The sequence below is a fragment of the Kogia breviceps genome, chromosome 10 (genome assembly GCF_026419965.1).
Source record: "Kogia breviceps isolate mKogBre1 chromosome 10, mKogBre1 haplotype 1, whole genome shotgun sequence".
NCBI lineage: Eukaryota > Metazoa > Chordata > Mammalia > Artiodactyla > Physeteridae > Kogia > Kogia breviceps.
This window is the reverse complement of record NC_081319.1, coordinates 88,132,562-88,156,015: the sequence shown is the minus strand read 5'-3', so window position 1 is coordinate 88,156,015 and position 23,454 is coordinate 88,132,562. Positions and strand designations below refer to the sequence as shown.

The following is a 23,454-nucleotide window of genomic DNA, read 5'->3' as shown; positions in this document are numbered from 1 at the left end:
CTCTTGGGTATTTACTCCACAAAAATGAAAATACATGTCCACACAGACTTGTACACAAATGTTCATGGCAGCTTTATTTGTAATAGTTCAAAGTTGTAAACAACCCAATGTCCATACTAGATGAAAGGATAAATTGTGGTATATCCATACATTGGAATAGTACTCAGCAACAAAAAGGAACATACCATCAATAGAGACACCATGAATGAATCTCAAAAATCATTTGCTGAGTGAAAGAAGCAAATGAGTGAAAGAAGGCAAAAAGGAGCACATACTGTACAATTCCATTTATGTGAAATTCTAGAAAGTGCAAGATAATTTAAAGTGGGGGAAAGCAGGTCAGTGGTTGCCCAAGGACAGGCATAGAGAGAGGTTTGGATTGCAAGGGGGCATGAGAAAACTTTTGGGGATGATGGAAGTGTTTATTATCTTGACTGTGACAATGGTGTGACAGGTGTATGCAAATGTCAAAACTCATCAAATGTTATACCTTAAATATGTTCAGTTTATTACATTTCAGTTATATCTTTAAAAGTTGTAAAAAGATAAAGAAACAGGTAAATCATATATATCTGCCTCACTTTCACTCTGAAGATAGCAACTTTCTGTCACATATCTCAACACAGCAAAATAGATGCCATCCCATACTATTCCTGACAACCAAATCCAAAGGTTTCCAATAAATACACACTTGTAATTTATATTATTGATGATGGGATCAGAGTATAAAGTGGCTGACAACCAAAACCCCAGAGGAAACGAAATCTGCCTCTGATCAGAATGAAAAGAAGCACAATGTTCTATCGGCATCTATCGGAAATAGTCAAACTATCAGTGCTGGAAAGCGAACCCACTTGCCTGAAAGTATAGTTTCCAGGAACAAGGTTAGACAGATGTAAGACGGGGGTATCAGCTGAGGTCTTCTCCTCTTGGAAGGGCCCATTAACTTCTTCCCAGTGATAACTCACTATTTTAGTATCATCTGTACTGTCTAGAAAGATTGACAAATAAATGAAAACTAGAATTAAATACAAGAATATTAAAACATAAATTTTGTAATTTACATTATTGGGGTTTACATTTGATTTTATATGAAATTATATAATTGCACAGATTTCAATGGCCATATATTATGTGTTAGAAGGAGGATTACTTCTTCTCTCTAAATTATCATTATGATTTTTCTCCTGGATTTCCACCAGATTTGAGTGAGGGTGTTTCGACTCAGGTGTGAATTTAAAAAGCAAAGTGACAGACACTACTGCTTTTTTTTAAAAACTCACTTCAACTACAGCACACGATATCTTACTGATAATTCAAATAGGTATCTGAACTGACAGATTCATAAAGAATTGAGATGCTTCTGTATAATTACAGAACACCTTTTACTACCCTAATCATTAAGTGTAAATCCAGATAAAGGTAGTACCCTACATGAAAACCTCCTATTTCTACTTTAAAAGACAGCAAACAAAATGTACTAAGTAGAATCACAGACGTTTAGACCTGGAAGGGAGCCAGTTTCATCTAATTCATTTAAGGAAAGAAAAGTTCATGCAACAGATTAATAATCCTGAACAGTTTCCTGTAACTAAATCGCACTGAATTAGAGGAATCAAAATGTAATGTATTTTCTCATGTAAATATTTTCATTTAAAACAGGCTTTAGGGACTTTCCTGGTGGTGCAGTGGTTAAGAATCCACCTGCCAGCTCAGGGGACATGGTCCAGGAAGATCCCACATGCCGCAGAGCAACTAAGCCCGTGCGCCACAACTACTGAGCCTGCGCTCTAGAGCCCGCGAGCCACAACTAACTACTGAATCCTCGTGCCACAACTACTGAAGGCTGCGCACCTGGAGCCCGGGCTCCACAACAAGAGAATCCACCGCAATGAGAAGCCTGTGCACTGCAACAAAGAGTAGCCCCCGCTCGCCGCAACTAGAGAAAGCCCGTGTGCAGCAACAAAGACCCAACGCAGCCAAAAAAAATAAATAGATAAAATAAATAATAATTTTAAAAAAAAAGTGACTTCCAACTGCTCATCACATATACTGCCTCGAAAGGAGATTCTTTAATAATCGCTTTAATTCCGATCAAATAGCTAGACCCTAAAGAATTTTTTCATAGACAAATGAGACATAACTGAAGGGAAATTCAGCCTAAGACAGAGAAGTTGTGCTAAAGGAGCTGAAGCACTTGAAGATACAGATAGATGCTCCTCTATTGGTGAGTTAGCCCATAAGTCCTCACAGCCTCCATAGAGACCTCCCATTACGTCTCACAGTGCAGAGGGCAAAGCCCCCTGGAGGATGGCAGGATACCCACGGCTGCCATCGATGAGGGCCGACGTCAGAGGCAGAGTGAGCTCCTGTCTCTCGGGAGAAACAACTGCCACGGGAGGCAGGTTGACTCTTCCAGCTGCGTGACAGAAAAAAAGGACATGGGCTGAGCCCAAGTTGGCACCACCCAAATAAACCATCTGATTTTCAAAAACTGGTTATAAATATCCTGTCCGGAAGGTGTTTATCCTGCAGGCCTCAACTATGGAAAGTACTTTTAATGTTTTGGAGCCTCCCTATACATTTTAGGAGCATGTCTGCAGGTTTAGGCTTTTGTATGAAAGCCCAGGCTCAATGAACACATGTAGTAACAAGCAAGGGGTGGGTCACAGAACCTGAGCAGCAACTGCAAAAGAGGAGCAACGGAGTATGGTTCCAGCTCCTACGATTAGCTGGCTCCTGACTCTTTGGAGCCCCGCCCCCCGGCCCCACCCCCGCCAACCACGTTTAGCTCTCAGAATAACCAGGCAGAATGTGCAAAATGGGGAGCTGTCAGCCCCTGGGGAAGAGGCTGGAGGGGAGGTTGGCACTGAGCTGGCCCACATCCCTTGTGCCCAGAGGAGGGGGTGGCAGAGGCTCAAGGCCCATGCTCCATGCACTGGGCTAGGGCTGTGCCCACCCAGACAAAGGGCCGCTATTTCTAATTCACACCAGTGCACTGACCTATGGACTAGTGGTGGCGTGAAAGGACCGGTGGGCTTGAAAGCCCATGGCATACATTTCCCTTGACCCCTGAGTTGCTCCCTTCACCTAAGGACAAGCTGAGTCACGGGGAATGGAGGTAGAAGGCTGAACACAGCAAATGCCAGGCGGAGGAGGCTACCGACACACCTAAGAACAGCAAGCAATAACCTTGCAACCTTACCCAGCAGTGTCAAGCAAGTACTAAGAATTATACAGAAAGAAGAAAGAAAGACACCCCATAATCTTTGCATGTTTTCTCTACAATGGAGCCTAATGTAAAACTAAAACAATATATTACCATGTAATTCAGGCACCCAAAATTGAGATAAACCTGTACAACAGGAGGCTGTCCTCTTACACAGGCTTACCTGGCTTAACGGTGACATTTACAAATCCCTCTCCAAAGGCATTTTCACTAGAAACGGCTACTTTGAAGGCATAAAGTCCTACTGACAACTGCAAGATAAAGAAAAGTTATACTGATAAACATGCAAACAACAGGATGGGCCCACTGCCTAGAAAATCCTTAAATATTCCAGAAGCCGTTCTCCTGGAATCAGCATAGAGAAGGGGCTCAGGACCTGTGGACACACTGCCACATGTCTGAAGCCTATACTCTGGAACACCGAAGGTCACCCAGGAAGGCCTTCAGCTTAGTTACAGATGTTCACGGGCCTTACAGAGGCATAGGTGACATGGACCAACCGAGGGCAGCAGTTCTCAAACTTGAGTGTATGGCAATCTTGCATTTTCACCAAGTAGCTCTGGTGGGTCAGCTGTCAATGGTCTGGGTACCAGACTTCGAGAAACAGCGCTTGGTGGCATGGGGGTGATGCTAACTCATGTTGCACCAGTAGCTGTGCAGTATCAGAAATGAAGAGAAGATCATCATCTATGGGCCAAGAAGAGGGAACATTTCTTCTTGGGAGGGCTTATATCTTGGAGCGATATTTGGTAGTCAAACCATATGTGAACTGGAATGGAATTTTTGGCAATCCTAGAAAAAAAACTAAGAATCAGAGATGACCAGAAGGTCTCTAACACTGCAAAGGGAGCGAGAGTTGGAACACCGGCTTTAACCTCACTACAGAGACCCATACCAGCCTGGGCCAGCCTCTCTTCCCTGGGCCGATATGCCAAGTAAGTCAAATAAGGAAAAGATCCCGAAAGCCCCTTTATTTAAATCTACCTGTCTACCTACATGCTTGAAACTTGATTCATTTATACTCTTCTTTTCATCTTAATCGTAAGAGAGACTTCTAGGTTCAACATCTAAGAAGGTGTTACCTGAATTCTAAGGTACACTGTCCGTTACTACCGGTTACCAGTTACTTACCTGAGAGACATTAAGAGTTTGCGTGTGTCTTTGTTTTATTTCACCTTGGTAGTGTTCAGGGTAGCTTATTAAACTCCATTCATAGTTGTAGGTTGTTTCTGAGAGGAAAGAAAAATATGAGTAGTTATAAACTCTTAGAAGTCACTACAATCTGGGTAGAGGGAGGAAAATTACAGTCTTCAATCTACTAGCAGAAATTAATTTAGATATACGGCACTCAACTTTTCAACTATCATCCAAGTAAGGAACAGTAAAGTATCTACATCTTTTTAATGTAAAATTTCTTTGTTATTATAAGAACATACAACTTATAAAAATTTAGAAAATATAGAAAGTTTTTAAAAAATTGCCCTAATTTCATTGTTAGCATTTGATGACTTTCCTTCCAGACTGCTACACCTGACTATACGTATAAATTTTAACACAGTATAATCCACTGTACGTTTCTCCTTTTAATAAAAGGCAAGGAGATTTAAATTCATTCCATCTGTCGTAGGGGTTTATATAAGGCCGTAAGAACAGATTAAATCTCTTTATGTTAAGATGAAGCTGTCTTCCACCTTGTGATTCTAGTAATAGTTAAAAAGCACGAGTTACCCTCAGCTGAAAGGAGTAAATGACAGATGCCAAATATTAACATCTATGCTTAAATTTTGATCCGTGTGTGATAGGGAAAAATGAATAAAGGAACTAACCTGAATGCGAAATATTCAAACACCTTAAAAATGAATATACTTTGGGCTTCCCTGGTGGCGCAGCGGTTGAGAATCCGCCTGCCGATGCAGGAGACACGGGTTCGTGCCCTGGTCCGGGAAGATCCCACGTGCCGCGGAGCAACTAAGCCCGTGAGCCATGGCCACTAGGCCTGCGCGTCCGGAGCCTGTGCTCCGCAACGGGAGAGGCCACAACAGTGAGAGGCCCGCATACCGCAAAAAAAAAAAAAAAAAAAAAAAAAAAAAAAAAAAAGAATATACTTTAAGAAAGAATGCATTTGACAGGTCACAGGAATAGGTCAAACGTTTGCTGAAGAGCAGAGTGCTGGGTCAGCAGAAGAAAGAGTTTTAAACGTTTTTTTGAACCACCGGTGTGAGGATCCTGAGAACCTGAGAGACGTGCCGCCGCTACAATATCTGCGAACAACCTTTGTGCACGTGCTACCTCCCTCACCTGACAGTGGAATTCTCCCAGGCTCTGTGGGTTATTACAAGGAAACCTCTCCTGTTCTAAGATGTCACTCTGTTTGCATCATCAGATATGTATGACTTTCTATCCTGACCACTTAAAGGAAATGTGCTGTATCTAATTCCTCTCCTCTCACTCCATTTTAAACTATTTCAATAAACTTTAAAGCTTATGATCATCAAAGCCTTGTCATCCACTCGAGAGTGACATTCACTATGTTGTGAAAATGAATCAAAGTTGTAAATAACCAGTAAAGACACCTTAAGGCCACACCTAATGGGCCCCTACTGGTCCCAGAGGAAAGTCAAACTCTCACCTGCAGGTGGCGCTGCCACAACAGACGCCTTCAGTTCAACTTCATTTTCCGGCAAAGTTATTATTAGGTTATCACCAGCAGACACCATGAGTTCTTTCACTAAAAGTTAATCAGAAATAGTACATTTCATCACATACTGCAATGATGTTAAATTACTGCCCTATGATAGATTTGGTTTTAGTATCCACAAAATAAAATAACACATATTTTTGTAATAGTTCTTCATGAGATTTTATCGAAGATACTTTTTTCCCTCTGGCTAGTAACTGAACTGTGCCCTATATTATGTTGCAGGGTAGATTACATAAATTTAAAACTGTCAACGTGAGTAGGCACTGTGGAGAAAATAATGCTTCAGATCGACTGAGCAAGGTGTCGGTGACAAGAGTTGCGTGAAAACAGGTAGTGTACTGCGGATTGGGTCTATTTTCTCTCTTGCTTCCAGCTTTGCCTGACCCCCTGGTATGTGCTATTTTTAGTCTTAAAAAGATGGAGTGTAATCATAAGTGTTTCTGTATCGTTAATCACAGGCCACTCAGTTCTGATAGTAACCCCGTGAATTACTGCAATGGTCTTGCTCTTGGAACCTTTCCAAGAGAAAAGCCAGTGAACCTCGATATAAAAAGCCTATTTTAAATCAAGCAGCAGGCACATCCACTCTCATCAGAAGCACTTAGTCACTAAATCAGCATTCAGAACAAAGCTTGTTTCCTTGCTCTATAACCAGGATTATATTGATACGTTCAATTGGCTTAACTCAACTGGACATTAGTCTCCCTTGTACAGTACAATTGAGATACGTCAAGATATCACATAGAGAAAAGCAAAGATTTTTTAAAAAGCTGAGTGCTCTCTAGAGGTCCTAGCTGCCTGGAGATGTTAGATGGAGATGTGGCTCATTTAACTCTACTCCTCTCAGTCTGTGCTCGGTCCCTCGAGTGCCTTCCTGGACCAGCTGCAGAGGCTTCGCCGCCCTCTCTGGCTCTTCTTCTCTGTCACTTTACCGACTCTTTTCAAGAAAAATCAGCAATTGTGGACCTAAAAAGGATATTGGTCCAAACCCATCATTTTACAGATAAAGAAACTGAGCCCTGGAGAGGCAATATAAGTTGCTTGAGGCTATGTGGATCATTAGCAATAGCTCCACCAATATCTAACTAAGTTAAACTGTATTTATTTCAACAGCCACTTATCTACAAGATTAAACTCTGATAGGCTCTGTTCCAAGGACGTGAAGATTATCAATTCATTTCATCCTCTAACTACTCTATGCAATAGGTACTACTAGAACTCAAGGATGCTAATTCCCAGGCCAGTTTCCTTTTCCATCTACTGTACAGTTCCTCCACCATTATCCTTCTCTCTACTGAAGCTCAGGATCAAAGTAAATAACCAAAGAAGAGAGGGTAATCCTCAAAGTACATTACCCACAGAAAGGCTCAGGAAACATGACGAAAGTCTCTAGTAACTTCTTTAGTAGTAAATCTAATGGGAGCTTTTCAATCCTCCTGTAACACACGGCCCCTTCATCACTTCTTCCAGCGTGGAACCCTCTCCTCTCTCCTTCTCTCAGTCCACGCTCTCCTCTTTCTCTACCTCTCTGTCACCGCCACTCAGTCAGCTCTATAGGTTCCTCCTACTCTCCCGGCTCCTAATACAATGACAGCTCCAAAGTTCCACCCCTCGGGCCTCTCCCCAGCCCAGCCCGAGGCTCTCCCTGGAGGGCCTTCAACTATCACCTCTACACCTGAGGCCACCTAGTCCTTTATCTTCAGCCCAACACTCATCTAATTTTCAGTTCCATGTGTTCCTAGATCTTAGAGTCCTTTTACCCTCATCGTGACCTTCAACCACTTACCAAATTCGAATGATTCTGCCCTTCTGATATCGCTTGCATCTGGTTCCTTCCCTCCATCCCTGCAACCACTAACTACAGTTTTTTTTTTTAGTGGATCCTCTTGCTTCAGGTCAACCCCATACTATTTTCTTGATATCAGTCTGATCATTTCACTCTCCTGTTTCAAATCATTCAGCGATTCTCTCTACTCATCCAGTAAAGCACAGATTCCTTAGCACAGAACACAGGATCCTTCAAAATACTGCCCTGCTCACCACTCTAGACTCAGACCTTGCCATTTCCACTCCATTTACATGATCAGTGTCAGCCATACTGAACCCCTTATAATTCTTCCCAAAATGCCACTTGAGCTCTTGTCCCCCTGGTCCCTGGCACAGGCAGTGAATGAGAGGATGGGCGGGAAATGCCACGCGTGGTGCCTGGCCCTGGGTAAGTGCTCAGTAAATGTCATTATCATTCTTGTTATTACACGTGTCGCTCCCTCGACCTGAACAGCATGCTGACTCCACTTTTGCTGGCTCATCTATCCTAGCGTTACCACCTCTGGAAAGGCCTCTGTGTGGCCCCTCTGAGCCGGTCAGCTGGGCTGCTCCTTTTCTGCTCCTGTAGCAGCCTCTCAAAGTACTTACTGTACTGTATCAAAGCGTCTATTTGTCTGTCAGCCTCATCCTCTAGACTATAGAGTCCAGGAGGGAAAAGACAACATCTTTTCATCTTTTTATTCCCAGAGCCTAGCATCATTTCTGGCGCACAACAGATGCTCAAAAACGTGCCCGGAGGGAATGAGTAAACTTTCCAAGTTGTCACTACTATATTCTACCGCATGTCTTCAGTATATTTCTGCCAGTTCTGTGTTTTAAATTACCTGTCCTGGGGGCAGGAGGAGCAGATACAGGTTGCTGAGACGGGGTGGACTCAGTGGGGAGGGTGCTAGTGCGAAGGGGTGAAATGCCATGCTCTGTGCTCCACGGGGTGACCGTGAGAACTGGGCTTTTCTCCATGGCGGCCGGGCTGGACTCCAGGCTGGTTGGAGAAGGGTTATGGGAAGGCATTAGGACCTAGGAGATCGATTACAAGGATAAGTTGTTATGGGGGAAAAAACAAAGGTGGCACTCTTTAAGACAACACCATGTCATTGACTTTTTCAAAAATTAGATTCAGTAGCATTTGAAAAACCACGTCTAACATTGCAAACCACTGGAACTCTAGACCATCTCTTTTAAATATTCTCTGCTGCCTGCTAAAAATGTAAGGCAACTCTGGGTTGGAGAATTATTATAGGCAAACATACACATACAGAAAACACTGAAGATAAAAAGAGAGAAAATACTTAGAGTAGCAATAATTGAAGACAATCAGATAATTCAACAATGAACAGGTTTCTACAGTAAATGATGTCTATTCATATCATCCATTGTATATAATTTATAATTTAAGATTATGGTTATAGGGTTATCCAACTTAAAGTTTTAAAATTATGTGCCGGGGGAAAATCTCACAACATGATAATAAAATGATCTCCTTTTTTTTTTTTTTTTTTTTTTTGGTACGCGGGCCTCTCACTGCTGTGGCCTCTCCCATTGCGGAGCGCAGGCTCAGCAGCCATGGCTCACGGGCCCAGCCGCTCCGCGGCATGTGGGATCTTCCCGGACCGGGGCACGAACCCGTGTCCCCTGCATCGGCAGGCGGACTCTCAACCACTGCGCCACCAGGAAAGCCCTAAAATGCTCTTCTGAGCTTCAACTGCCAGTGGCTCAATGGAGCCAGGTAAGTAAGACTCAGGCTAAGAAGATAGGAGACCCAAAGGGGCAGCTGAAGTGTGAGATCCACAGAAAGAAAAGCTGTAACTCAAATGTTATCTAGAGAGGGGGGCGCTGATATTTACTGAAAACACAGCTACTCTTTTCTGCAGTTCACTTAGCTACATAAAAGAAGGTAAAATGTGTTAATACTCAGGGATGGGGGAAAAGAACACCGTTAATCTTTGCTACTTTATTTTTTAATTGAAAGTCTTAAGAATGTTTAAGACAAGTACAAGGACAGAAAAATATGAAAACTTTGAAACGAAATACATATCAAAGCAGGAAAAAAGCTGATAATCTCACTGCTTAAAAGAATGTTTAGCAAGTGTTAATGGTTGAGATAATAATGTCTAGTCAATTCAATCCAGCTTTCTTCACTTATTCTAACCTAAGCACTGATATCTTAAATAATATTTTCCTTTTTTAAAAAAAAAAAATCTTAATTGGTTTATGTCCCTTTACATTCTGATTTGCTCTCTTGTATCTTGAAATACATTAAATTCTCCCATGACCTGTCCTTTGGTCACTTTACTGCCACTGCATTCGGCTTCTCCTGATCCACACACTACAGCCTCAGCTTGTCCTGGTATTTCCCAAATGAGCAGTCTCTGAGCTCCCAGCTACTTTCCCCACAGTGCAGCCTCCTTCTCTATCTCCCAGACCTGCTGCTGTTAGCACGTGAACCTTCCCTCTGTTTTGGGTATGTCTGCTCTCCCAAAGGCTCCCATTCTTTTCACCTGTGTTTTTCATGGAAAGTTCTGTACAACTTATGTTCTCTCCTTAGTATCTTGCTCCTCCTATCCAACTGATTCTTATCACTGGTGAGTTTCCAGCAACCTCAGAACCTGTTGGGTCTTGAAGAAACTGTAGGGGGTCAGAATGTCACTCTAAGATATAGCACTTTGGGCTTCCCTGGTGGCGCAGTGGTTGAGAGTCCGCCTGCCGATGCAGGGGACACGGGTTCGTGCCCCGGTCCGGGAAGATCCCACATGCCGCGGAGCGGCTGGGCCCGTGAGCCATGGCCGCTGAGCCTGCGCGTCCGGAGCCTGTGCTCCGCAACGGGAGAGGCCACAACAGTGAGAGGCCCGCGTACCACAAAACAAAAACAAAAACAAAACAAAACAAATTTAAAAAAAAATAAAATAAAATATAGCACTTTGGCATGCTGATTATTCTGAATGAAAGGTACTTGAGCAACAGCCAGGGCAAGAAGGACACTCTGACCCTCCTTTGTCCCCCCTGAAAGCAGGAGACAAATCTCCCATGCAAAAGGTACCCTTCCTTTCAAGGATTATCTACAACTTAATGCAGCTCAAAAAAATTTAATTGTGACTATAGGGGAAAATATGTACTTTCGTGGAAAATAAAACACTGTACCAGGAGGAATAGAAGGTATCCTTATCGCCACAGAGAGGAAATTTAGGGCTGAGAAAGCTGTAGAAACAAACCCCGTGTTAAAGCAACAGGCCCCAAATAGAGTCGTTTATGTTAAGCCCCCAAACCAAGACTTAATTACAGTTTCAGCTCTCCCAGAAATGGAATCTTAAACCAGTCAATCAGGAATAAGGTAATTGAGGTAATCTGCTTGATAAACCCCTACTACCCCTTAAAGGAAAGTAAGCTTATAATAACCAACCCACATTTTTGCCTTATATTCCTTTTTTTCACTCCTGCCTAAAAAAGTTTTTCATTTTGTACAGCTCCTCGGAGCTCCTCTATATCTGCTATACTGGATGCTGCCTGATTTGAATGCATTTTTGCTCAAACTCTTAAAAATGTTAATATGCTTCAGATACTTATCTTTAACAGATACTTTGTCACCAATTTATTACCCCAAGCCTAATCCTCTTTGGCTTGTCAATTCTTCACAGACTGATTGTTTCTTTGTTTAAAAGATACAAAGCCTTCCTGCTTTGGTCACCGCTCATATTTTTATGGGGTCTCCAATACATACAAAACTCAATTTGTTTTTCTCCTGTTAACCTATTTTACGTCAATTTAATTATTACCCCAACCAAAAAACTCAGAAGGAAAGGAGAAAAATTTTTTTTCTGCTCCTACAAAACCTACCACGAGAGATCTGCAAAGCCTCTGGCTACACGCGCTGTGTATATGGGCTGGCTCCAGAAACTTCTATAAAACCTCATTCATCTGAGATACCAGTAGAGTCATCTCTAAGGAGAAGCACTAAATCATCATTAGGTGGCTGACTTGTGAAGGCAGAGGAAATAGCTGCTCTTTTAAACAGTCTGGTCACGAGTGCACAACAGAGGAAGAGGATGTTTTGTTCGGAAGGTTCTGAGAGTCATCTTTTTAGATGATACCTTACTAGGTGCCCCCAAAAGGAAGCTTCGCGTGACGTGTGTCCTAATGAGGGCCGGGCTCTGAAAGTGAACTCAGCCCCTCCCACCCTCTCCTACACACACCAGCCACACCCACCTCTTCTCCAGAGCTGTTGCTGGATTGCTCCTGGAGCTGAAACGTCTCTCCCGGCAGTTCCTTTCCGGAAGGTGGAGTAGTGACCAAGGGAAGCAAAAAGCTTCCTCCGGGGGAGGGTTTCGGCGCCGGGGTCCATGCCGACTCATTCAGCTTAGGGTGCACCGGGTCCGGGTCCTCCTGCTGCTTCGCCGCTGAGGTTGCTGGGCTGTCTCCAGCAGAGGAGTTGAAACCTCCCTTGCCACCGGCCGGCAAGCCCCAGTCCGTGTACTCGGCGCTCCCTCGGGGCTCCTGCTCGCTGATGGGCGGGAAGAGGCTCTGCTCCAGCTCCCGGTAGCCGTCTGAGTACTCAGACGTCTCCTCCAGGCCCCGACCTTTGCCCAGGAAGGCCAGGTCCTTTCTGATATCCTCAGGTGAGTCCCCCCAGATTCCGGACGGGGAACCCCTGCTCAGCATCACCTCCCCGTGGTCCAGCAGCTGTGCGGGCCTCTCGGCGGGCCTGAGCACAAAGGTCAGGTAAGACCTGATGGAGCCCATCTTTCTGGGTTCGCAGTTCTCTTTGTGAGGGCAGCTCACCAGGTAGCAGCGGCCCTCAAACCACCAGGCCAGGTCACAGCTGTGCAGGTCACAGCAGGCAGATGTGCAGTCTACCACGGGGGTGCTTTGAGGCACTGGCATGATTTTGCTAGTTTCCAAGTGAGGAGAAATGATGGCGTTGGAGTACGTCCTCCCCTCACTGCACTGCGTACAGGCACAACCTACAAACACGCAGTCTCCAGTGAGGAAGCGAGGCATATCACTTCTGGTAAGCAAATAAACCACCAGCACCTCCTATAGAAAGTCCACTGCTTTAGAGCCCATCCATCAACAGCCCCCTCCATCCTTTCACCCCCATCCACCCATCCATAGATTCTCCCACCTGTCCATCCAACTGTCCATCCTCTCTCTTTATATGATGTTACTCCACTTGGCGAAGAGAGGCATTCTTTTCTACGTGTGGATTGCTTTTACACGATAATATTTTGCTCCTCACCCAAAACCCAGCTATAAAGGTTTACTTTAGGAACAATGTCATGTTGTGAATTGAATTTCTTTTTTTTTTTTTTTTTGCGGTATGCGGGCCTCTCACTGTTGTGGCCTCTCCCATTGCGGAGCACAGGCTCCGGACGCACTGGCTCAGCGGCCATGGCTCACGGGCTTAGCCGCTCCGCGGCATGTGGGATCTTCCCGGACCAGGGCACGAACCCGTGTCTCCTGCATCGGCAGGCGGACTCTCAACCACTGCGCCACCAGGGAAGCCCGTGAATTGAATTTTTAAACATCTCAGGTTATTCTGCTGACAGATCAATTCTGATGACATATCAAAGGAGAGAAAAACTTGTCCTAAATATAGGTCTATAACAACTAGCTTTAAGCACATTCTGAAGCATGAACTACAAATGTTGCCAGTTGGCAAATACAGCAGGCAGGAGAGTAGTGCTACGGAAGTGTGATCTGCAGACACAGTGGAGCAGGTCACAAACTCTGTGACCAGTCCATAAAGAATAAGGGCAACTGGGGCATTTAGAAACCTCTGTAGCAATTTGTCATTCCCTGACATCCAAGGACAAAAATCACTTTTCTGCTTTTTTGTTTACTTTGTAAAACAAAGAATGCTGCCCAGCGTCCAGTTCTACAAGGATAAAGTCATTACCCACTGCAGTCACTGACAGTGCACCCAGAAGTGAATTCAGGATGAGAAACAGGATGAGGCGCTCTGTGCTTGGGACAAACAGGCCCCATACATACTTAGATGCATATCTTAGGAAGAATTTTAATAAGCCCAGATTCTTGCATCTTCCCAGACATAGAAAAGCACTAAAATCACCAGCTGAGATACCTGTTCCTTGTGACTAGCAGTAATCGTTTACTAAAATGTGTGCCTGACTGCACGTATTCTCTAGCCCCAAATCATATATATATGGGCTTCTCCTCCTATCTCTTCAGAACAGTTCCCTTAGAGCTACTGAGAGACTGTTTCCTGGGCTATAGTCTTCAGGAAAGTCCCTGAATAAAACTGAAACCCACAACTTTTACACTGTGCATTTTTCTTTCAGTAGAAATTGTTTGTTGATTTTTTTTTTTTACCAAAGAATCTGTCGGGTGGTAGATTGGAAATAAAAACAAATTGGTCCCTCACCACATATAGTTTGATGAGCAACTGTTCTGCTGCAGAACTCAGGACAGCAAAGGCTCTCTTTTCTAGTGAGGGCTCCTCACTGATCATTCTCTTAATAACTGTTACATTTTTCATAATGACAGATTACTTCTAACTGGAGGCAAGAGAAATGGTTAAATACAGTATAACAATCATCTTAATTTTTTTCACCTGTATACATATCATCATTGTTATACATTTTTGAGAATCATTCAGTGACTAACAACTGACTCTACAGGAAAGTCTAATTGGTCCAATTCAATAAGATTTATGTTTTTTTGTTTGTTTGTTTGTTTTTGTTTTTTTTTGCGGTATGCGGGCCTCTCACTGTTGTGGCCTCTCCCGTTGCGGAGCACAGGCTCCGGACACGCAGGCCTAGTGGCCATGGCTCACGGGCTTAGCTGCTCCGCGGCATGTGGGATCCTCCCGGACCAGGGCACGAACCCGTGTCTCCTGCATCGGCAGGCGGACTCTCAACCACTGCGCCACCAGGGAAGCCCTCAATAAGATTTAGATATAATAAATATACATCTTTCCCAATGAATAAGCTAGCAACAAACCACTTTAATTCAATTGAAATGACATTTTCTCAAGCCAAATCTACTTTAAAAAAAAAAAAAATCACCTCAATAGTTTTAGCCTTTTATTTTCTAAAGAAAAGCTTAGTCTCAGATACAGAGAGAGGGAAAGAAAATAATTCTGCTGAACATAACAAAATAGCATTTCTAATTAAGGTCAAGAGATGATGAAAATAGGCAGGTAATCTCCAACTCCCAGCTCTACTTTCACAAATAGTGTCCTTTTTTGTAAAGATATCACTACATTCCTTTAAATGAAGGGGCCTTTAAATGAAGACTCAAACTAGAAATTTCTTTCAAACACAAATGGCAGGATATATTTTATTTCCCTTGAACAACTGTTGGGTCCTCTCCTATTGGGTAATATGATTCATAAGAACTATCATGTTTCATTTCTGGCTCTGGCCACCAGAAGCTTAAAAGCCAACTTATAAAACTGTGTCACAGAAACCATTATACAGGGAAAAGGCTGTGATCCTGGAATAAGCAAATTGTTACACGTGGGTGAGAAGCATGGCAGGAACCTTCAACACAAAGCTTAAAGCAGTTTTCCATCAGGTTGAAGGTGGAGATCGCCATTTATTGGGTTGGCCAAAAAGTTCGTTTGGTTTTTTTCCATAAGACGGCTGTAGTAGCACTTAGTTGTCTTTGACTTCATTGGAAACAATTTTGTTAGATTCAGTTGTGACAGCTGTCATATCAGCGTGCATTTTTAAAAATCTTATCAAAATTGGTGAATTTTTGTGTAGCCATTTTAATATTGAAGATGGAAGAGAAAAGCAACATTTTCGGCATATTATGCTTTATTATTTCAAGAAAGGTAAAAATGCAACTGAAACACAAAAAAAGATTTGTGCAGTGTATGGAGAAGGTGCTGTGACTGATCGAGCGTGTCAAAAGTGGTTTGCTAAGTTTTGTGCTAGAGATTTCTCACTGGACAATGCTCCATGGTCCAGTAGACCAGCTGAAGTTGATAGCAATCAAATTAAGACATTAATTGAGAACAATCAATGTTATACCACGCAGGACATAGCCGACATACTCAAAATTTCCAAATCAAGCGTTGAAAATCATTTGTACCAGCCTGGTTATGTCCATCGCTTTGATGTTTGGGTTCCACAGAAGTTAAGTGAAAAAAACCTTCTTGACCATATTTCTGCATGTGATTCTCTACTGAAATGTAACGTAAACATTCCAGTTTTAAAACAAATTGTGACAGATGATGAGAAGTGGATACTGTACAATAATGTGGAACAGAAGAGATCATGGGGCAAGCAAAATGAACCACCACCAACCCCACCAAAGGCCGGTCTTCATCCAAAGTGGGTGATGTGTATATGGTGGGATTGGAAGTGAGTCCTCTATTATGAGCTCCTTCCGGAAAACCAAACGATTAATTCCAACAAGTACTGCTCCCAATTAGACCAACTGAAAGCAGCACTCCATGAAAGAGTCTGGAATTAGTCAACAGAAAATGCATAATCTTCCATGAGGGTAACACAAGACCTCATGTTTCTTGGATGACCAGGCAAAAACTGTTACAGCTTACCTGGAAAGTTCCGACTCATCCACCATATTCACCAGACATTGCAACTTCGGATTTCCATTTATTTCATTCTTTACAAAATTCTCTTAACAGAAAAAATTTCAATTCCCTGGAAGACTGTAAAAGGCACCTAGAACAGTTCTTTGCTCAAAAAAATAAAAAGTTTTGGGAAGATGGAATTATGAAGTTGCCTGAAAAATGGCAAAATGTAGTGGAACAAAATGGTGAATACGTTGTTCAATAAAGTTCTTGGTGAAAATGAAAAATGTGTCTTTTATTTTTACTTAAAATCCAAAGGAACTTTTTGGCCAACCCAATACCTCTGGGAAGATCATCATTTTGTTCTGCAAAAAATCACCTGAATGGACTGTTTAGATATACATACCTTAAGCAGAGATCTGAACGCTAAAGAAAGAAGTTTGAAAAGGTGGGTTTCCCAACAACTAAACCATTCTCCCTTTGGGCCAAGTTGCCATAATAACTTTAGAATCTATTAGACTCACTCAAAGAACGTTCTTGAAGAGACCGGAAACACTCACATGTTTGTCCCCTCTACAAATTGCCAGCCCAATCCATGAACACAGTAGGCACTCCATGATTGTTGATAAATCAATAAAATCATCGGTTAGCATCTTGTCAAAGGTAATGAGGATAGAGAGAAAAGACAGACAAACCCTAAATAACATTATTTGGGCTCAGTAACTCAGGAACTTTGAATTAATGCAAAACACCTCAAAAGAAAAAGACAAAAAGCAGTGAAAAGGTGGGGATTTGAGAGAGAGAGAGAAGAGGGCTCAAACATTAACGACAGCATTTTCCAGAGTATAGAGTACACTAAGTATGGAATAAAGGAACATCTGGCCTTGCATACTAAGAAGTGGTGAGTTTAATAAGATGGACAGATGAAGTGGGGAGAGTAATCTGCAGGAAATGATAGGGCTTTCCCAATTGTAATATTTCCTGAAGTGGCCCTTGTATGATCTAAAACTGTGCTTATAAAAATTTAGATGCTTCCGACTCCTGGGTCACACCCACTAGAAGTTCTGATTCAGTAGGTCTGGATGGGGCCCAGGAAACCACATTTTAACAAGGGTCATTCTCAGGGAAGCCTCAGCATGGTTTTACCATACTTGGACAAACCCCCGATATAAAACCAGTTTCCCTGGCCACATCTCCATCCACAATCTTTGGTAAGTTCAAAGGGGCTTGGCTGGCTTGGCTGGCCTAGTTGGGCCATGAATCATCAGAGTTGATGCTCACCAATGATTTTATGCCATGGTGTGTCCACAATAAGCAAACAGACTATATGAAAATAAAGATTTTCGATAAAAGTCTGTCATTTGCTTTCCAAGAAAGATCTACTATGCAATTCTTTTAAATAAATACATGAAGTTTTCCTAGTATATATGAAATGTGATTTTATTTTCCCCAAAATAGTCATGCTAAAAAATTTAAATGCCTGTTTCCAGAAACCACTTATGCATGAGGTCTGCCTTTTTATACGTGAAATAAGTCTACTGGAAAGCAAACACACAGCACCTTCACCTCCTCAGGTTGATCTGAGTTACTTAAGCCAAAGATAGGAGGTCCAAGTGTGATGTCTGGTGGTGTCTCCTGGGTAACGGTTTCCTACCTGTAAGGGTCACCAGCAGCAGCAATGAAGAAAGCGCACCTGTGGGGGGAGCCATTTTGCCTCACACGGTGGGTGGAAGCAGGCTTCAGAGTCGGCCCTGAGGGGTCTTTGGTGCAGGCTTCCTTTGATGTTTCTTAGGAACCAGAGTCGGCCTCAAGAACTTCAAAGGAAAAACAGAAAAGAGACAGGAAGGAAGAAAAGAACAGGTAAATGCAGAAACATACAAAGCTATTTCTATTATTTATTCATGGCAATGGGAAGCCTGTCTTGTTTACATCCCAGGGCCATAGTGGGGTTCAGGGCAGGACACGCCAAGATGTGCCACTTTGGCATGTGGATTACTTCAAGCTGGAACCAGTCAAGGTCTGAAGGATTCAGGAAGAATCTTTGACCTTCCCCCTAACTGCCCAAAAGGATTTAGATAGAAGACCTGTTCCAGGAAGGGACCGCTCACCATAAATAAATATATATATTTATTTATAATGTGAACTAGGTGTGGTAGACAGGGAAGAACCTAGCAAAGTCTGTTTGTTAAGATTCCTCTCTGTGTTCTTCTGTCTCTGTATGATGCAGCAAACATGTGTTTACCACACGTGCTCTTTTTCATCTTCCTGTGAATTGCCTTCCTTCCCTTTGAAGTCCCAGACCCCTACCCCCTTCTCCTTGGTCCAGGATGACATATATACCTCATTTTACCTGGAATCTCTCACATTATGTGGATTTCCTGTTCATAAGCAATTAAATTTGGTTTTCTCTTGTTAATCTGCCTTATGTCGTTTTAATTATTTGACCAGCCAAAAGGACCAAGAGGGGAAGGGGGAAATTTTCCCCACCCTGACAACCATATCTCAGGCAAACCATCCACTGAAGTTTGTTCAAATAGCAAGTACAGTTCCTAAGAAGGGGCAAAGGGTTTCTTATGCTTTCTCCCTTTATAAGCCAAACCTAGGGAATGCAATAGAGTCAATCATACTACTATATTTCATCAATTCTAACACGTAAATATTTTCATGCTTTACCATCTCTGAAATTGGGATGTCTTAAGTTGGCCAAAAACTGGGCAGAGGATAATGCCATTGCTTGTACACACACGTGGACTATGCAGAACTGGTGTCAGAGGCTTGAAGGGAGGCAATGTGAAGCACTCTTTTCAGAAATGCTGCATCCCCAGTGCTCAGGACGACACAGAGGCAAAATTGTGCAGAAAACACACAGACCTCACTAAGTGCTTTGACGAGTGACTCAGCAGAAATGGACAAATATTGTCAGGAAATTTAAAAATACCTTAATGTATATTCACTTATATTTCCTTTTTATATATGCACAAGAAAGACTCAGGATAAAAATCTGCCGAAGCAACCCGCCAAAATCTCTTTCAATGTGTAGAAATAGTTTACAGGATAAGAAAGTGATGTGCTGTGGTATAACTGACAGGATTTCTTTCTTCCTTCCTGGTATTTACAATAATGATGGCTCTTCCAATCGTCCGCATCTTAGATTCAATGAACTAGAGTAATATTAGCATTTTATTTTTGCCTGGCACTTTCTTCAATGTGATCTTCACAACAACCCAGGCAATATTATAATCTATGCTTTCGATAGTCCGAAGATGATGAAACTGACGCTCAAAAAAGTTCACTGATTTGCTCAAGGCTGAAGAAGAACCAGTAGGAGGAGGTCTGGACTCCAAGTATTTGTTATTTCAAATATGTAACAAGGCTTCCAGGAGTAAGCACACCTAGATAAGGGCTTCCTCGGGTGTGCCAGAGCCTTGCTGTGAGTTACAAGCTGGTATGTGATGGTAAACTAGAGTCGAGTCCTAGTGCACACCGCCCTCTCCCCGCCCATTCCTGTTCCCTCCCCACCCACACAGCTTACACTTGTTCTTTTAGGAGAGAACAAGACTCATCACCTTCCTGCTTCCCGCCCCCTTTCCAGAAGCATCTCAGTACATTTAGAAATTTACACGTGATCTAGGAATGACAAAGAGTGGGACACCCCAGCAGAGGCCTCCCAACTAGTCATTTAAGAATGACGTGGAGAATTCCATAACAGACAGGGTCTTCCTCCCATTATAGTAGTTGAAAATGCCACATCCTTGCTTTCATGACGTCCTCTGAACCCAAAGTGCTGTCCTGGAACAACCAGACACCCTCAGAAACTGGTGACTCGAGGTTACAGGGAGTGCACGATTCCACCCAGGGGGGGCGGTGGTGGAAGGGTCCTACAGTGGTATTTAATTTCCAGAGCAGCAGCAGTGATTCCAGCCTTGGGTTGAGACCCCAGCATTAGCACTGCTGGCCATGCAGGTGAGATTTCTGTGCCCGGTGACAACAGAGTAGCATCTTCCTTGCACTAGGTCTGTCACATTCCTGGCTGTGTAGTTTCCAGCCTTTTTTCCCCAGTTTCCCAGAAACTAATGTTGCTTAAATAAATTCCTTATATTGCAGAAATTAGCCAGTTTTTTTTTTTTTTTTGGATACCCTGTGTTCAAGCACAATGACAAAGATCCACCAGAGACATAGATTTACATTTTGCTATGGTTACAACCAGAAAAACTATGATCACTGGAGAAAGACTGGAAGGAACTCAATCTTGGGTTCACACACTGAACAGTACTTAGGTTCATACATTGAAGTTTGGGTGATTTTTTTTCCTCTTTACCAATATATTGTGTATTTTTCTATATATATGTTATTAAAAGACACAAAATTGGGGGGAAAAAATGATGTGGTCATCTAGGGGAGGCGAGGGGTATCAAATGACAAAACAAACTACTTAGTGATGAGTTGGCTGTGTCCTTTATTCAAGGGGAAACAATCCCCGGATTGGGAGAGTACAGGACGTCATAAGCGCTGGACCACTTCCTGAGGGATTTTGGGCAAGAGTGAGTTTTATAGAACATTAGAAGTGGCAACGTGGAAACAGGGCATGACTGGCTAGGAGGTCGGGGATTTCCTTACAAGGCAAGCAGGTCCTACTTTCTAGGGTAAGGTGAGCTAGCTAAGCTGAGCTGGAGGCTTGCGATTGGTGTATCTGAGGGTTCCTTGACAGGCATTTCCCAGAAGTGCAGCTTGAGGCAGGAGATAGATGGGCCCCAGGCTGAGAAGCTGGAGTCTGTCTGTCGCCTGTGGACAGAAACTCCAAGACAAAGATAATAGCTGGAGCAGAGAGGAGCTCAGTCCTGCCCAGATAAGAGATAAAAAGACCACATATTCCTCATTCTGGAGGTCAAGACCTTCCTGACTACACCTGTGCAGAAAGCCTCCTGGGCGGGGGGAGCAAAAGGGAGGGGTCGTCACCCCATAATAGGTGATGTCAACCTTTCCACAGGCCTCCGAGCTGGAATCCAACTTGGCTAAGAGATGCAGATGCACACAGGGGAGGACCCTGAGTTATAACCAACTGTGGACTCAGAGCCAGGCAACGCAAGATGACTGGCCAGAGGAAACCCAGAAGAAACACCCCATATAAGTGATTTAAACTACCACGAAGGCACAACTGTCTCTCTGAGCCTGCCCATGTGTGTCTATTCACATGTACTTTTATTTTTTCCCTCCTAATAAACACTTTACTTGTTTCACTACTTTCCATCTCTTTGTTGAAATGCATTTCTACAAAGTAGACAAGCCAGGGCCTTGTCACTAGCCACTGGCCCTCATGGTCCAGTGGTTAGGATTCAGTGCTCTCACTGCCACAGCCTGGCTTCAATCTCTGGTCGGGGAACTGAGATCCCGCTTCAAGCCGCTGCTGACCAAGGCCACCTGAGATCAGGCTGACTGTGGTTTAGATTTGTGAATGTGGACCGGGCCACCGGGGCAGCTTCCACTTTGAAGGTCCTGATATATGAATTAACTTTATCAGAGGCAACCAGAAAGAACAAGGAGCCTATTAAAACAGGCAAACCCAGCATCCTGTAGAAGGAGGGCTTGGGAACTGCTGGACCTTGCTTTGAGTCTTCCTCAAGAAACAACTCAAATCACAAGAAGGCCTCCCACTGAACTGTGCTGACGGCTCTGTCATTGACCACTTGGAACAAGGTTGCTTGCCCAGCCTGCAAGCATCACTGGCCAGTGCCCGGCGGAGGTCAAAAGAGGCCTCCAGGGGTTCTGTGTTACCGAGCCGAGTTAGGTCAAGAGACTGGAAAGGAACCAGAGTGCAGGTGACCGAAGGTAAGTTCAGGAGGCGGGAATAACGTTTCTCTGTGTCAGGATAACAGGGGTCATCAGAACATGAGCTTCCAATAAGGCGAAGGGGAGAATGTGAACGTTCAGTAAGCTTCCCATAAGCTTCATGCCTAACAACCCAGAGAGAGACCGCCTCCTGGTGCAAACAGTTTGCCACTAATAACTTCCTCGCCCTGCAGCAAGGAAAGTGTGGTTTGGGATGGGAAGTGGATAGAAGAAAAGATTGGCCATCTCCTGTCTGCAGTAATTGACCATGCCCTACCTAAAAGGCAGGAGAACAGCAACTGGCCCTCCCGTGATGGCTTTCAGCCAGCTGCCAAGACACTGCCCACGGTAGCAAAGGTGCTGTCAGTTAGGGGCAGTTGGTCAGGAACCCCACGGATAAGGACTGGGCCCCTGCCATACCATAGGGTACCTTCAGCCGAATTAATAAAAGGTGCATCTCTGGGCAGACACTGCTCCAAAGGCACACAGCCTGGCAAATGGGCTGTCGGCCAGATTTCCAAACCCTTGACCCTTTGGCAGACGCCCTTGTGCAATGTACCTTCACAAACATATTGTAACCCGGAAAGCTCTGGAAAGCAGTTATCTTAGTGCAAACTTACAGTGCTCAGCAACAAAAGCATTTCCTATTCTCAACATCATCTGTAAGGTTCCTTTATTCAGTACATTAATATAAGCAAACAATGCATCTCCATTTCCTCAACATTAAAAGGCTTATGGACTTCATGTTATCAAAAATCTTTTTAGCTCTAAGTTTACAGGGGCTTTTTTTTTTGCAGTACGCGGGCCTCTCACTGCCGTGGCCTCTCCCGTTGCGGAGCACAGGCTCCGGACGCGCAGGCTCAGCGGCCATGGCTCACGGGCCCAGCCGCTCCGCGGCACGTGGGATCCTCCCGGACCGGGGCACGAACCCGTGTCCCCTGCATCGGCAGGCGGACTCTCAACCACTGCGCCACCAGGGAAGCCCTACAGGGTTTTTTGTATTTTTTTTAATATTTTTTTTTGACATGGACCATGTTTCGAGCGTTTATCGAATTTGTCACAACATTGCCTCTGCTTTATGTTTTGGCTCTTTGGCCGCAAGGCATGTGGGATCCCAGCTCCCCGACCACGGGTCGAACCCACACCCCCGGCATTGGAAGGTGAAGTCCCAACCACAGGACCACCAGGGAAGTCCCTAGGTTTTTTTTTTTTTTTTTTTTTAATACATATAGAGCAGGGGGTCCCCAAACCCCAGGCCGTGGACTGGTAGCGGTTGGCAGGCTGTTAGGAACCGGGCTGCACAGCAGGTGGTGAGCGGCAGGCGAGCGAGGTTAGCTTCATCTGCCGGTTCCGTTCGGTTCCGTTCACTCCCCT

The 23,454-nt window shown here is 43.8% G+C and overlaps 1 protein-coding gene across 1 annotated transcript in view; it reads right to left on the bottom strand.

The window, feature by feature from the left end:
- The window catches only part of KIAA0319 (KIAA0319 ortholog), a 75,742-nt gene that overhangs the window by 33,013 nt on the left and 19,275 nt on the right, over positions 1-23,454 (bottom strand). The window contains exons 2-9 of the mRNA XM_067006651.1: positions 17,909-18,068; positions 11,958-12,712; positions 8,582-8,774; positions 5,859-5,957; positions 4,361-4,458; positions 3,393-3,480; positions 2,327-2,419; positions 859-991 (exon numbers count right to left, since the gene is read on the bottom strand). Coding sequence (XP_066862752.1) covers positions 859-991; positions 2,327-2,419; positions 3,393-3,480; positions 4,361-4,458; positions 5,859-5,957; positions 8,582-8,774; positions 11,958-12,712; positions 17,909-17,963 — 1,514 coding nt within the window. The 5' untranslated portion in view covers positions 17,964-18,068. The remainder of the gene's footprint in view (positions 1-858; positions 992-2,326; positions 2,420-3,392; positions 3,481-4,360; positions 4,459-5,858; positions 5,958-8,581; positions 8,775-11,957; positions 12,713-17,908; positions 18,069-23,454) is intronic.